Source organism: Plecotus auritus (genome assembly GCF_963455305.1).
Source record: "Plecotus auritus genome assembly, chromosome: 1".
NCBI lineage: Eukaryota > Metazoa > Chordata > Mammalia > Chiroptera > Vespertilionidae > Plecotus > Plecotus auritus.
The window spans coordinates 57,691,061-57,707,287 of record NC_137770.1 but is presented as its reverse complement, the minus strand read 5'-3'; the positions used below and the strand labels follow the sequence as shown (position 1 = coordinate 57,707,287).

The 16,227-nt window shown below is 39.5% G+C and overlaps 1 protein-coding gene across 12 annotated transcripts in view; it reads left to right on the top strand.

The window, feature by feature from the left end:
- TCF12 (transcription factor 12) overlaps positions 1-16,227 on the top strand; it is a 385,291-nt gene that overhangs the window by 349,322 nt on the left and 19,742 nt on the right. For all 12 annotated transcript variants that reach the window (XM_080675437.1, XM_080675442.1, XM_080675439.1 and 9 more), the window contains 2 exons: positions 8,806-8,920; positions 9,803-9,965. In XM_080675437.1, coding sequence (XP_080531563.1) covers positions 8,806-8,920; positions 9,803-9,965 — 278 coding nt within the window. The remainder of the gene's footprint in view (positions 1-8,805; positions 8,921-9,802; positions 9,966-16,227) is intronic.

The following is a 16,227-nucleotide window of genomic DNA, read 5'->3' as shown; positions in this document are numbered from 1 at the left end:
GTTTTGGGGTGTGTTTTTTTGTTTTTTTGTGTGTTTTTTTTTAATATATTTTATTGATTTTTTTACAGAGAGGAAGGAAGAGGGATAGATAGTCAGAAACATCGATGAGAGAGAAACATCAATCAGCTGCCTCTTGCACACCTCCTACTGGGGATGTGCCCGCAACCAAGTTACATGCCCTTGACCGGAATCGAACCTGGGACCTTTCAGTCTGCAGGCTGACGCTCTATCCACTGAGCCAAACCGGTTTTGGCTTGGGTGTGTTTTTGTTGTTGTTGTTGTTAATCCGCACCTGAGGATTTTTTCCCATTGACTTTTAGAGAGAGTAGAAGGGGAGGAAGGGGGAGAGAGAGAGAGAGAAACTCAACGGGGGATTGAACCTACAACTTAGGCTTGTGCCCTTGACCAGGAATTGAACCTAAGACCCTTCAATGAGTAGACTGATGCTCTAATCACTGAGCCCTGAAGGCCAGGGCTAGAAGGTAGTTTTTACCAACTTTTTGTTTGTTTGTTTTTTGTTTTAGTATTTATCAACTTTGGATATTAGTTGGGAAGGGATTTTTTAAAATCCATTCCTTCAAAGCCATCTAGAAATCTAGTACATTTTAAAGGACATGTACTAATAAAGGGAAAATTGTTTCATTAGATATTGCCCTGAAGCTTTTAATTAAGAAAGTAGCCACATATATCCTATAGGAATTTGCTGCCTACTTCAGAGCATGAACAAAAGGGCTGCCAGAGATATTCTTTAAAAAGGAAAAAAGTCAAAGGAATCAAGAAAAAAAGAGTTTTCTGAAACGTGTAGAGTCTGGCTTAGTCTGAGCAGCAGCATTATCCCACAACAACTAAGCCAAGGTATTGCTTAATGTGTCCATCAAGGTCTTCCCTCCAGTGCTTATAACTTTCTGAGAGGACACAGAGCTGGTAAAAAGCTGCTAGACATCATCAACTATATCCTCCCGATTCGGACACAATCACTAGTAGAGGTGGAGATTTAGATGTTTTTGCCAGGCTTGCCCTCAAAATATAAAGTATTAACTTATAAAATCTGACACTGTCAGGTGAGTCAATATTTCACTCGTCCTCCTGAAATGAACTTTTTAGCTGTGAATCCTCAGTTCTCAGTTTCAGCAAAATGGCCAAAGGGTGGAATAAAATAAAGATCAGTCTGCCGGTGACTCTCCCAATTAAGTCTTAGGCATACTATTGAGGAAAACTCTTTTTTGTTTTGTTTTTAAATTATATTTTATTATTATTGACATTATTACAGATGTATCCCCCGTTCTCCCCCTCTTCAACCCCCTCCAGCCAAGGAGGAAGACTCTTATCCTAGTGTTTCTATCCATGTCTGAGGATTTTTCCATCAGAACCCACCTATATGGATTCAATTATTTTCATATTCTTGGAGGGTGTGTGATTTGGGGGGACATAATTGTTGTAACTATTGACAGCCATCTTTAAGAGTTATCTCCTGCTTTTATTCCATATATTGTAACTAAAAAATGACACAGTTTTACATTCTGGCATTACCTTTTTTTGTCTTGTTTAATTTTCTGGTAGTTTATATACTTTTCCTCTGTGTGAGCATAAGTTAGTATTTGTTTTAGGCTCCTAAAAATGGAGGTCATGGTGGCCAAAATTACAAAGTAACCACAGAAATACCAGTTTACCAGTAATTCTATATCACCTATAGAATTTGTGAGGTTGCTACTCAAAAATATTTACTTTTCATCATTCTATTTGTTTTCTGCAGAGATAGAATTATTCTAATAAGCATAAATACTATTTCAGTAATTCCACAGAACATTCAAGATAATATTGTTGTTGTAATGGAGTTTGTCCTAATGGGCATTTATTGTAAATCACCATCCTAATTGCAGGTTTTAAATATAATATTGCTTTTTCCCTAGAATTTAGAAGAAGGTCAGCATACTTTCCCTATAAGATAGTAAATATTTTCAGTTTTATAAGGTATATGATCTCTGTCACAGCTACTTAACTCTGACTTTGTAACGTGAAAGTGAAGACATAGATATTATGAAAACAAATGGGTGTGACTGTGTTTCAGTAAAACTTTATTTACAAAGAAGCGTTCCTTTATTTACTAAAAAAAACACACACACACACACAAAAACAGACCAGACTTGGCCTACTGGCCATACCTTCCCAATACCCAATGTAGAACATAAATTATCTTCCCAGTGCAGGAAACGAGGGTTAGCAAGCTTTTTTTTTTTTTTTCACTTACCTTTTGTTTTTTGAACCTGAAACTTTTTGCTTGTATTGTTTTATTTTATTTTTTAACATGTCTTTATTGATTTTAGAGATGGAGGGAGAGAGAAACATCGATGTGAGAAAGAAACATCAATTGGTTGCATCCTATACATGCCTTTACCAGGGACTGAAGCCACAACCTGGACATGTGCCCTGACCAGGAATCGAACTGGTGACTTCCTGATTCATAGGTCGACATTCAACCACTGAGCAACACTCAACAGGCTGCTTATATTGTTTTAATGAGTAGTTTGGGAGTTGTATTGAAGCAGAATATTTGAGGTGAGCCAGCATGTACTGGGAGTGGAAGAATAAGAGTTGATGGCAGGATAAATGTGGTAGAGGGAGCTTAGTTCCCAGCCTGAAATGCTATCATGATTACTTGTGGTATAGCCTTGGTTGGGTGGCTCAATTGGTTGGAGTGTCATCCCATACACTAAAGGTTGCAGGTTTGATTCCCAGTCAGGGCACATACTTAGGTTTTGGGTTCAATGCCCAGTCAGGTCATATGCAGAAGGCTACCAACCATGTTTCTCTCTCACAGACTAAAATAAAATTAAAAATATAAAAAAAAGATTACTTGTGATGTTAGAACTACATGGACGGGTCAACCAGAATAGTTTCCTTGGTCAAGAACATAGCCTTGTTGCTGAGACCCTTTCTTTACATTGTCTTTAGTTATAACAAGGTTGTGTCAGTAAGGTCATCCACACCTGATAGTATTGATTTGTAGATCAGTCTTACTGTATTTTTTAATTAAAAAATTGTTTAATGTTGACATTATTGCAGGTGTCCCCCTTTTTACCCCACTTTGCCCATCTCCACCCATCCCGGCCTCCCCCTCCCTTGGCCTTCACCAAACTATTATACATCTTACAGAAGAGATAATTGTCTGCTTTTTTCATTTGTTCCAGAAAAAGATTTTTATATTTCATACCAAGGAGATAAAGAAGACTACCATCTGACAAAAATATATATTAATAGGACTCAATGTCAAAAGACTTCATTTTGACTGTTGTTTCTTTTAACTGAATAGACTTGATTATATCAAAGTTAAGAATTAAGTGAGGTTTCAACTACAGACAGCTTTTTAACATACTTTGGCTATCTAATATACACACAAAATTGAATTTCCTGAAAGATTATTATATTGGAAAAAGAAACTAAAAAAAGGATATATTTAGAGTAACCAGCCTGGCATTGTTTTAATATTTGCTCTTATTTTTTAATGGGGTTAACATTTTCATTTACTTCATTTTCTATTCCCTTTATGTATTTTTTATTACTTCTCCATATTTGTTTAATGCAAGTATAAAACTTAAGACTTTTCTTCAGGCACTCTTATTGGGATGTGATTGATATATCATTTAAATTTTAAGGCACAAAATCAGGGTTTTTAGAACTATTAAAATGTCAGCATTGGACTTTAGTTTTGCTCCCATTTATGTAGTGTAAGAATAAACTCTTGGAATAAACTACTGACAGAAAACAATGCTTGTATTAAGTAGAAAACTAAAAAGGAGTAGAATCATTAATTTCATTTGGGCATTACAAAGAGGTTTCCACAATATAAAGTTATTGTACATCACATCTGTTTATGGCTGTAATATCTAAAATTCTGAGGCCCACTGAGATAGATCCATTATAGCATTTTATCTTTCACACAAAGTACTCAGTTATTCCTCAATGATTTCAACTTCAAACCAAACTAAGTTAGATTAGGAGCTTTTTGTATTAATGGAAGCTTGGTGCAAATCTTAAAAAGTTCCTTATTTATGACGTTGGATAAAATTCCATCCATGAGGTCTTTTGATTTTTATGTTACAAGTCATGGGGAAATTTAATCCAAGCATTTCTTTTTTTTTCCTTTCCTTTTTTTTTTTTTTTTTCTTATTGCTTGGGTTTTTTGTTGTTTAAGCTATGGTTGGAGAGATCTGTGGTATTTTTCTTTCTTTTTTTTAAATTGCTTTGGGTTTGTTGTTTAAGCTGTGGTTGGAGATCTGTGGTATTTGTTTTCTGAGAACAGAATAAATAGCATGAACTCATGAAATATAAAGCTACTTTATATGATTTAAAAATATAAATCATGTCTGTTTTTCAAATCCTAAAGCAGTTAGAGAGACTGTTTTTTCTAAATTCTAAGATACTTAAAATTAAGTTGTTGAAGACTAAGGCAAATAAGATATTTTGTTTAAAATTAGCATTTTTGTCACTTATCAAAATAAATTTGGAGTCATTTTAACTTTATATTTAAATAGTATTTAGTCTCATTGGTATAAATCTGTATACTGTAAGAATTGTTTGCCTAGGTTTCAACTGAATTGAAGGAGTTTATTTTTAACTGTATTTTACTTGTTCTAACCTACTTTTTCTCAAATGGGCAATTTAAAAATTTTTTATTTTTATTAAGACCACATTAAAGTGTTTAAGGATTTTGATACAGTTTTTAAATTTAAAATTGTTCAAAATGGCAGCATTTCTTAAAGTTTAAAAATCATACAGGTTATATATTAGGGAAATATCATTAAAAGGAACCATAACAAATGGAATTCTGCTATTTCTAGCATAAATCCCCTCTTTAGGTAAAACAAAATGTATACAATACATAAAGATCCTTTCATCAGTCTGTAGATTAGTACTGATAAATTTAAATCATTAGTGTTCAGTGAACAGTACAAATTATTATAACAGAATTCAGAATCAGAGAGAATTCATTCATACTGAGTTCTCTTTCAGTCTCTCCCTTAATTCACAAGACCCCTTATTCATCAACTAATTAGATTTAACATTTTTCTATCATGGGTGCTAAAGCCTTTGGCCAAATGAAATGAAAACAGGTTTCTTGAAGGGTGCTTCCACCAAAGTAAGGCCAGGCAGATTGTGAAGATTCAGAATTCAGGAGGATGTTATTTAATGGGATGGGTCTTTTATTCTGACATGGAGCTCTTCATAATAATTGAAATTTTGAGCATAGCAGGCCTAAGGGTTTGCCTTCCCCTGCTACTCTCCCTAGAAGCAGTCTGTCAGCTGTATGCTAACGAGATGAACAATTAAACAGGGTCCTATCTGGCTGGCCTCACAGCTCTGGGCCAGACAAAGAACTGTTTATACACCTGTTGTATGTGTGTAGACAGAGCCATATGAATGGGTAACTGCAGATTAAAGGGAGGATATGGGAGCCAAGGTGAGCAAGGGTTAAAGAGAACTATAAAAACTGTAAAAGTCAAATTCTCCAGAAAATATATGAGGGCCATTTGTAAGGGGAATCAACTTACAAAGAAAAAGTTCCTGCTAACTTCATTAACATGAAAAACTGCAGACTTCAAATGTTTTGCTAGTCTGAGGCCAATTTTTAAAGCTTTGATTTTTTTTTTTTCTTTTGGAAGCCAATGATGTAGATTGGTGTAAGAAAATAGTTTATAGTACTTCATAGAGACAAAAATATTTGCTGGCATTTATATCCCAAAACAAATCAAGCAACCTTTCTGGTTTTCCTTCAGGGGAAAGCAAATTCACTAAGATTTATTGTTTAGATACTGATTCTTTGTCGGCCAAACCTTTCATCAGAAAGGAGGTGATAGAACATTTTATTAGTAGAGATTCAGAAAATCAAAGAATTATTATCATAATGAAATAAAAAGAAATAATAATTTAGCAGATGCATCATCACTCAAATGAGTGAAAATTTAGTTTGTTACTGTCCAGTCATTACTGTCTTACAGAGCTATAAAATGAATTTCCCATGTAGTAAATTTACATGTTTAAATTTTTTAATTTTTAATGGTTATTTTAAAGTACTTGGCATGATAGCTCAAAATACTAAGGTAAGAGCAGAATTAGCACATATTACCAAAGATCACAGAAAGTTTTGTTTTAAGGTTATTATAAAAACAAATACAGAAATCTTAGCTTTTACTTTATCCTGCAATGATTTCTTCTGCCAGTCAAAATTGTTCTAGTGATATTTTATCTTTAGAATAGGCTTTAAAGTCCCAAAGAATATGCTGTTATATATTGTATTTATACCATAGCTATTTTTATAAAATGGGATTTTTGAACTGACCTTCCCCTTAGATCATTGAGCAGTTAGTGCATAGCTAGCAAGAAAGCATCCTATGTGTTAAGAATAAACATGACTAGGACACCCTAGAGACAGAATATCATGAAATATTTTGAGAATAATTTTTCTCTCTTGAATATAATTTTCACAACCCTCTTTTTCACTAGTTGTTAGGTTTAGTTCTTCAGATTTTTCTCAGGTGGTTTTTTTTTTGGGGGGCGGGTGGGGAATCTAAAGGCTTGGGGAAGATTTTGGAAGGGGATAAAAGAAGTTTCTGTTGTCCCTTCCCAACTTAAAGATTTTATTATTCTAATGCATGATGAAATTGTGTGGTTTATAAAAAGGATAGAGTCATGCTTGATCACCTAAGGGAGTAGTGACACAACTAATCCTCAGTAATGACTAATCTTCAAGTAATTTTAAAAGTAGTGTGAAATACATTAAATGGTTTTTTTTAAACTACATTAAAGATAAGAATAAGGATGTAGATAGAGGACAGACATTTCTTTAAAAGAGTGGTGGAAGACCTGATATAGTCAGGTCTACTACCAAGTGGTCTGCATTGCCTAAAACTTTGCTTTGGTTTCTTTTGTTTAGTTCATAAGAAAGCAAGGGGATATATTTATACCTCTTAGGGTATAAATCCACAGGAAGTCATCCTATCTAATAAAAGGGTAATATGCAAATTAATCGTCACTCCGTCACAAAGATGGCGGCACCAGTAGCCCCAAGATGGCAGTGCCCAGTCCTCTCAGCCCCACCAGAATCCCCCAGTCCCAGGGTGGCGGCCGCTGAAAGCGGGCAGCGTGAGCGGCCTGGTGGAATGCTTGCTTTGTCGCCGCGGCGACGAGGCAAGCGTTCCACGCCCAGCCACGGATGGGCCTCTGGCCAGGCTGGGGTGCAGAACACTTGCTTTGTCACCCCGGCAACGAGGCAAGCGTTCCACGCCTGGCCACAGATGGGCCTCTGGGCTGCGGAGAGCCTCTGGGCAGCGGGCACGGAGTGGCCAGGCCCTGCAGAGAGCTACTGGCGCATGGATTCTTGCGCAGGGCTACTAGTTAAAGATATAAAGCTATATTTTATTACTCGAGGAATTCAGAGTTTTGCATTTTACTGGGATTGAAGGATTTATTGAAAACAGTGGTTCTCATATATAACCCCAGGCAATAAACCTCTTTAATTAAAGGTTTAATCTTCTAATTGACACATCTGCTACTGTTCTAATAAAGTTTCTTTTATAACCAGTTTTTCTAAAAATACTGCAATAACCAAATATTTGGTGGTGTTTGCATGCCTTAACTTCCCATTTCAGGTTAATTGTGACTTGTATAAATTTGGATAAAACAGGGAATAAAAACATATGGCATTTTTGTATTGTCTTTTGCTCTTTAAGAATGTTTGAGGCCAGGTATTTAGACAAAGAAAAAACAAGACACTATCTGTTTGTGTGAGGAAAGGGCATGCCAGAGTAAAAATAAATATTATTATTACTGGGAATCTAGCAGTATTTTCTTAAATGCAAACTCATGCACACTTTACAGGGTGAGGCAATGTAGGTTTACAGTTGTTCATGTGGAAAATAATACAGTAATCCTATATAATAAAAGCCTAATATGCTAAGTGTCCAGTTGGCCGTTCAGCCAATCAAAGCATAATATGCTAATGATATGCTAAGGCTGGTCAACTGCTTACTATGACATGCACTGACCACCAAGGGGTAGACAGTTGACCCATTGACCAGTCACTATGACGTGCACTGACCACCAGGGGGCAGATGCTCCGACTGGTAAGTTAGCTTGCTACTGGGGTCCGGCCGATTGGGACTGAGCAAGATGGGCCAGACATGCCCTGGAGCCCTCCCACAGTCCCACCCCAGCTGGCCAACCTCCCGCGTCCCTCCCCGGCCCCGATCATGCACCGGTAGGGTCCCTCGGCCTGTCCTGCACCCTCTTGCAATCCAGGACCCCTCGGGGTATGTCAGAGAGCTGGTTTCAGCCCAATCCCACAGGCCAGGCCGAGGAACACTACTGGTGCATGAATTTGTGCACCAGGCCTCTAGTTAATAAATAAACAAGAATAAACTCTGTTTTGCATGCTCACCACTATAAGCCTACCTTTGCTCCACCCAGTATTTAGATAGCATTTGGATAAGGTTTTCAGATCAGTTTAGAGAGGATTATTGATAGGTCTGATTATGTGTAGTGCTTTATGGCTTCCAGAGTACTCTGTCTCTATTAGCTCATTTGCTATAATCCTGTGAGATGTTAAATTTAGAGGTTGCAATTTTTTAATGAAACTTTTTAAAATAAATTTAAACTATCAAGTCATTTGAAATCCAAAATCCAGAAAAGTGGCATTCAAGAAAAGTTGTTAAATTCAGATGAGTCCTATTGTTTTCCCTAATAAACCCACTGAAAGAATTTAAACAATTATTGCCCCTGAACTGTCTTGACTTCTTTTTTTAACTTTAGGTTGGAACTCATCGAGAAGACTCTGTCAATCTCAATGGCAATCATTCAGTCCTGTCTAGTACAGTCACTGCTTCAAGCACAGATTTGAACCATAAAACACAAGAAAATTATAGAGGTAACTGTATTGTTGGTTTTTCGTAAAATACAGACAGAGATTGCATTTGGAGCAGTCACCTTTCTCACAGGCGGATTCATATCTGACTCAAAAGTCATCTTAAGTGGGAGAATTCCAAACAGTAGTGCTACTGAAGGTTCCATTTGGCCCATTTGGCTGGGTAAATTATAGAACTTATGGATAGAACCACATGCAAAGTGTTCTTCAGTTTTTACCTGTCATTTTCTTACCTGCTCTTGCTTCTGTCGTGTCTGTCTGCTTTAATCACTTCCCCTTATAACTGAGTCTTCATGGTCCCTAGAGGCACTGGGAAAGATATGTCTGAGTATGTAGAGAGCTCTGAATGATAGGAGTTGTTGTTCAGAAACAGTTCAGTTGTAGAAATAGCTCTGTTAAAAAACAAACCGGTAAATGTTATAATAGAGCTTATAAATAAGTACAAATATATAGCTAATATTAAGGATACCAAAGTAAAGTTCTCCCGGTTATATTTAACCATGACACCTATTTTATTGTGTTTATCCAGGAAAGTGTTAAACTTATTTCCTTTTCCTTGGCAGAATCTTAGAAGTCAGTGTCTAAAACTCCATCAAGTTTATCATAACCTTGTTCATTTGTTAAATAGTGCCTAAAAGTGATCATTATACAAACCATCACGGCCAGGCTTGTTCTTCTAAATACAGATGCTTTAAAAAAATTGTTTCCCCTTAAGATTTGTGGACATGCTCTTCCCAGCTCTAAATAGTATACTTCCCTACATCTTCAGATTTCCCTCATAGCCCTCTAACAACTAAGAGTATTTACCATCTCAATAGTGTTTTACTGACTTTGTTCTAATTCATGCATCTGGATGTTTATTTTGTTTCTTTGACTCTTTGTTAGGTGGCTTGCAAAGTCAGTCTGGAACTGTGGTTCCAGCAGAAATCAAGACTGAAAACAAAGAGAAAGATGAAAACCTTCATGAACCTCCTTCATCAGATGACATGAAATCAGATGATGAATCCTCCCAAAAAGATATCAAGGTTTCATCTAGAGGCAGAACAAGGTATTTATTAACATTCAGTGTTAAATTTCACTCATTTGCCATGGGTGAAAGTATTGGGAAATTGAAGGGTGTTATGCATTTATTAAGTGTCAGCTATGTTCTAACTGCTATGTTGGGACTTTATGTATGTAATCTCATTTAATTACTACAGCACCCCTAGAAGGAAACCATACGACGCTAACTCAAAAATGTTTTCTATTATACTACACTATATTAGGGTCTACATATAAAAAAAGAATTACATTTCTCCCCACAGTGCTTGTAAGGGAAGTCTGTAGTCTGTTAAGACAATTAGAGGACAAAATAGCTAAAACAAATTAAATTGTGCAGTATAGACATTTAGATACAGTTAATCAATAAATATCTGAACATACTAATTTAAGGCTAAATATATGGTAAGACTGTTGTATGATTTAAAGCCAAGAGTTGGCAAATTATAGTCCATGGACCAAATCCAGCCCACTGCCTATTTTTATTTTTTATTCTTTTACAGAATGTGTTTTGTTTTTTTTCCAATCCGCACTCAAGGATATGCTTTTGGTTTTTTTAATTTATTTGAGAGAGATAGAAAAACATTGATCTGTTGCCTTTCACATACACCCCAATCCGGGAATCGAATCCACAGCCTGGGCATGTGCCCTGACCAAGAATCGAACCCACCACCCTTTGTTGTACAGGATGACACTCCAACCAACCAAGCTACACCTGCCAGGGCTGCCTGTTTTTACAAAAAAAGTTTTATTAGAACACTTCCAAACCTTATTTATTTACATACTAGAGGCCAAGTGCACGAAATTTGTGCACTTGGTGGGGGGGAGTCCCTTTGGGAGCCCTCGGGGGATGTCTGACTGACGGCTTATGCCTGCTTCCCAGGCCATCCTTAGCAGACATCCTTAGTGCTGCTGCGGAGGCGGGGGAGGCTCCTGCCACCACTGCTGCACTCGCCAGCTGTGAGCCCAGCCTCTAGCTGAGCGGCACTCCCCCTGTGGGAGTACACTCATCACCAGGCGGTCAGTGTGTGTCATATTGACCGGTCATTCCACCATTTGGTTGATTTGCATATTAGCCTTTTATTATATAGGATTGTCTATGGTTGCTTTTGCATTGAAGTAATAGCAGTTTTGAGTCACTGGCAAAAGAAAGTGATAAGCCCACAAAGCTGAAAATATTTACTAACTGGCCCTTTATAGAAAAAGTTTGCTAACTCCTGGTTTAAACATTGATTTGAGAAGAGTATGGTGAAGGAAGTATTCTAAATGGGCTGATGTTGAGGAAGGTTTTCCAGAAATTTGACTTGACCCTGCTTTGAAGTATGGATATTGACACATAATATGTTAGTTTCAAATGATTTACAGATTCTTCCCTCAGATTTTTTTTATGGTTATATATTAAAACTAGATGACATGGTATATTTGTGGCCCATCCTATTTCTTGGTATATATTCACTTATCAATATGTATATATCACATATATATCTATTATTAACATTGTTCTTTGTATTAAATTATGGCACAAAGGAGATTACAGTAAGTGTGATAGATATAAAAAGCCAGCATTGTCCTTCCTCTATTCACATACTTAAAAAGGTGTCTTTTGCCTTTGACATTCTCACTGTTATCAACACTTAAACATTTTTCTTAGGAAAAATTAAATCTTAAGATACTAATGCTATTATTTTTTTAATTTAATATTTATTGTTCAAATTATTACAATTGTTCCTCTTTTTTCCCCCATACCTCCCCTCCACCTGGATCCCACCCCACCCTCTGCCCTGACCGCCCCACACACACACTGTCCTCATCCATAGGTGTACGATTTTTGTCCAGTATCTTCCTGTACCCCCGACACCCTTTTTCCCCCGAGAATTGTCAGTCCACTCCCTTTCTATGCCCCTGAATCTATTATATTCACCAGTTTATTCTGTTCATCAGATTTTTTTATGCTTGATTTCTAGTTGGTCCTTTTTCATATCCTCGAGGGTCTCGCTAAATTTATCGGCCTTTTCTAGAAAATTCTTGAAAAACCTTATAACCATGGTTTTGAACTCTATATCCAGTCGTTTGCTTTCCTCCATTTCTTTCCTGCATTTCTTTCATTTGTGATCTGTTCCTTTGTCTCTGCATTTTGGCTGCTTCCTTGAGTTGATACAGTGGCTTTGTGTGCTAGGTGTCCTATAGGGCCCAGTGGCTCAGCCTCCCCAGTTACTTGAGGTGGACACTCTTGGTGCACCCCTTTGTGGGCTGTGTACACAGTCTTGTTGTAGTTAATTAAGCCTTGATTGTTGTTGGTATCACTGGGAGGAATTGACCTCTAGGCCAATTGGCTGTGAGGATCAGCTGTGTCTATGCTGGGAGAACTTCTGTGCTGGAGACACCCTTATGGTACAAGACTTGCAAAAGCCTCTGTGCTCACCTTGGATGGGGCGGAGTCTCAGGGCAGAGCAAACAGCATTGGTTTCCCGTCAGACCTGCCCTAATAGGCCCCTGTGTCTCAGTGTCCCACGGTAATCGCTGCAAGCACCTCTGAGAGAAAGTTCCACCTGCTGCCAGACAGTCCAGTTTCTCCCCGAATCAGTCTGGGTCCCCAGAGTCTCACCCAGAACTGGAGTTCAGTGCAGTCAGGAGCTTTTATCTCCCTCCCGTTAGAGAAAGCCAGCCGCGCACACAGTTGCCCGCCCTCTCCGCACGCGTGCCTAGGTACCTCTGCCTTCCGCAGTTCTTGAGTCTCAGTGTGCTTTTTTCTTTCCTGACAGTCCAGTTTCATCTCGTATGAGTCTGGGTCCCCAGAGTCACCTGGAACTGGAGTTCAGCGCAGTCGGGAGCTTTTGTCTCCCTCCCGCTTGAGAAAGCCAGCCACGCACTCAGTTGCCAGTCCTCTCCCCGCGCACGTCTCAGTACCGCTGCCTCCTGCAGCTCCTCTGAGTCTCAGTGTGCTTTTCTCTTTCCTTCTAGTTGTATAATTTCCACTCAGCCAGCCTTCTTGTGGTTCTGGATGATGTCCGTTTTGTCTTTTAGTTGTAGTTTTGAAATTGTTGTGCGAGGCAGCAGTTTAGGTGTTTACCTATGCCGCCATCTTGGTTTCTCCCTAATGCTATTATTTTAATATGCATTGTACTCACTTGTATAGAGTGAGTACAGAGGCATGAAGAAGTGAAGACTGGATCATGGAATCTATAGACCACTCCTTTGAGGCATCTTAATTCTTCCACAGTTTTATTATTCAAATAGAATTTTAAGGAGGTAAATTACATGTTTCCTCTTCATCTTCTCATCTTATAGATCAGAGGTTTGCAAATTTTCTGTGTAAATGGCGGGATAAATCAATATGTTCAGCTTTGTGGGCCATGTGGTCTTGTCGTAGCTACTCAACTCTGCCATTGTAGCAGAAGAGCAGCTATAGACAATACATCAACAAATGGGCTGGCTCTTCCAATAAAATTTTATTTACAAAAATAGATAGCCAGCTGCTGGGTCATAGTTTACTGAACCCAGTTGTAGGTCATCAGAAATTGAGAGGCAGTATAATCCTATATAATAAAAGAGTAATATGCAAATTAACCATCACTCCGCTACACCCACAAGCCACGCCCACAAGCCAGTCAGGAGCCAATATGCAAATAAACCCAACCAAGATGGCTACGGCCACAGAGAGTAGGAGGGAGGCTTGGGTTTCCCAGGCAATGGAGGAAGCCAAGCTTTCTGCCTGCCCTTGCCGGCCTAGGCCTCCACTCAAGGCTACAAAGTTTCAGTGATAGAAGATACATAAATCCAAGCAGAAATGGCGGCAGCCATGGAGCTGGAAAGAGCAGAAGGCTAAGGTTGCCCCCAGTGATGCAGGAAGCCAAGCTTTCCGCATACCCTGGCCGGCCCAGGCCTCCGCTTAAGGCTACAAAGTTTCAATTATAGAAGATACATAAATCCCAAAAAATATGGCTGCTGCCATGGAGCAAGCAGAAGGCTTGGCTCCACTCCAGGCTACAAAGTTTCAATTGTGGAAGATAAATAAATCCCAGATACCAGGGCCTCCGCTTGGGTCGCCAGGGGGTGTGGCCAGCCTGCAAACCACCACAGGCCCCTCGCCCAGGCAGCCTCACGCCCCAAGGGAACCCCCACCCTGATCCGGGACACCCTTCAGGGCAAACCAACTGGCCCCCACCCGTGCACCAGGCCTCTATCCTATCTAATAAAAGAGTAATATGCAGATTGACCATCACTCCAACACACAAGATGGCTGCCCCCATGTGGACACAAGATGGCCACCACAGATGGCCAGCAAGGGAGGGCAGTTGGGAGGGACCAGGCCTGCAAGGGAGAGCAGTTGTGGGCGATCAGGCTAGCAGGGGAGGACAGTTGAGGGCGATCAGGCCAGCAGGGGAGGGCAGTTGGGAGGGACCAGGCCTGCAAGGGAGGGCAGTTGGGGGCGATCAAGCCAGCAGGGGAGGGCAGTTAGGGGTGACCAAGCCGGCAGAGGAGGGAAGTTGGGGGCGACCAGGCCTGCAGGGAAAGGCAGTTGGGAGGGACCCAGGCCTGCAGGGGAGGGCAGTTGGGGGGGACCCAGGCCTGCTGGGGAGAGCAGTTGCGGGGACCAGCCCTGCAGGGGAGGGCAGTAATGGGTGACCAGGCCTGCAGGAGAAGGCAGTTAGGGGTGGCCAGGCCTGCAGGGGAGGGCAGTTAGGGGCAAACAGGCTGGCAGGGGAGCAATTAGGCATCAATCAGGCTGGCTGGGAGTGGTTAGGGGGTGATCAGGCTGGCAGGCAGAAGCGGTTAGGGGCAATCAGGAAGGCAGGCAGGCGAGCAGTTGGGAGCCAGCATTCCTAGATTCTGAGAGGGATGCTTGACTGCCCGTTTAGGCCCAATCCCACCGGGATCAGGCTTAAACAGGCAGTCGGACATCCCTCGAGGGGTCCCAGATTGGAGAGGGTACAGGCTGGGCTGAGGGACACCCCCCTCCCCCGTGCACGAATTTCATGCACTGGGCCTCTAGTAGGTTAATAATAACAATACTTAGTAGTTAGCAATAGTTAATAGCTTAACAATATGTCCTTCACACAAAGTAAGGCTAGCCGGGGTTTTCCTCATGGCTCCATCATATACTTGCCAAGTAACCTTGGGCAAGTCAATAAAGCTCTCTGAGCTAGAATCCTTGTGGGAATAAACTGAAAATGATGCACATAAAGCCCTTTACACACTGTCTCACATGCAGTAAACACTCATTAAATATACTAGAGTTACTGTTATGATGATGGTAATGCTAGACATGTGGTATAGGTTTGCTTCCATTGAGCACTGACCTGGGTTCTTGTCGTCACACTGCCACTAAGTGGTTTTGTGATCCTAGGGAGATAACTGATTTCTATGGATCTTGCAGTGGTTTTCAATCCTGCTGCACAGGCTCCAGAAACATTTTAGAAGCACAAGCTCACTAAATCAGTATGTGGTAGTGGACCTATTTTTTTAAGTGTTCCTAAAGATTCTGATAAATGGCCACATTTGGAAATCTTTGGGGTAGATGATCTGTCAAGGTCCCTTCGTAGTCTAAGAGCTAGTGATTTTCTATTAAAAGAAGAATACTTTTATATAATTCTTGACAATTAGCTTGTAAGAATCTATTGTGTACTTCTTTCTTACAGTACTCAGCATATTAGAAAAGAGGGGGAAACATCTGTTCTTTGTGCACATCATTTTAAGGATCAGAGTCTCTGCTCAATAATTTATTTCTGAAATATAAGTAGAATTTTCTAGAATTTATTCCAAAGCATCTCCCTCAAATGTTTTTTTCTGATATCTTAATGCATTTTTATTACAGAAATTTGAAAAATACAGAACAGTGTACAAAAAAATCACAAGAAACTCTACCACCCAGAGTCAACTACTGTCTACTTTTCAAGGAATATCTCTTTTTCCATAAACATAGTTTAAATTTGAATTAAACTGGAAATAATTTTTATAATGTCAACTTTTTTTCATTTAACAGAGAATTTTTAACTTTTTCATCTATTCCTAACTTTTTCAAATATTCTTCCTGCAAAATGGAAGAATATTTCTACCACCCCCAACAGTTTCCACATGCCCCTTTGTAATCAGCACACTCTCCGATCCCCTAACAACCACTGATCTGCTTTCCATTACCATAGTTTTTTACTGGAAGTTCATGTAAATAGACTCATACAGAATGTAGTCTTATGTGTCTGGCAGCTTTTACTGAATGTGATCTGCAGCTTCATTTTTTTTAGGGGATGCATGATAGGCCACTGTCTGGATGT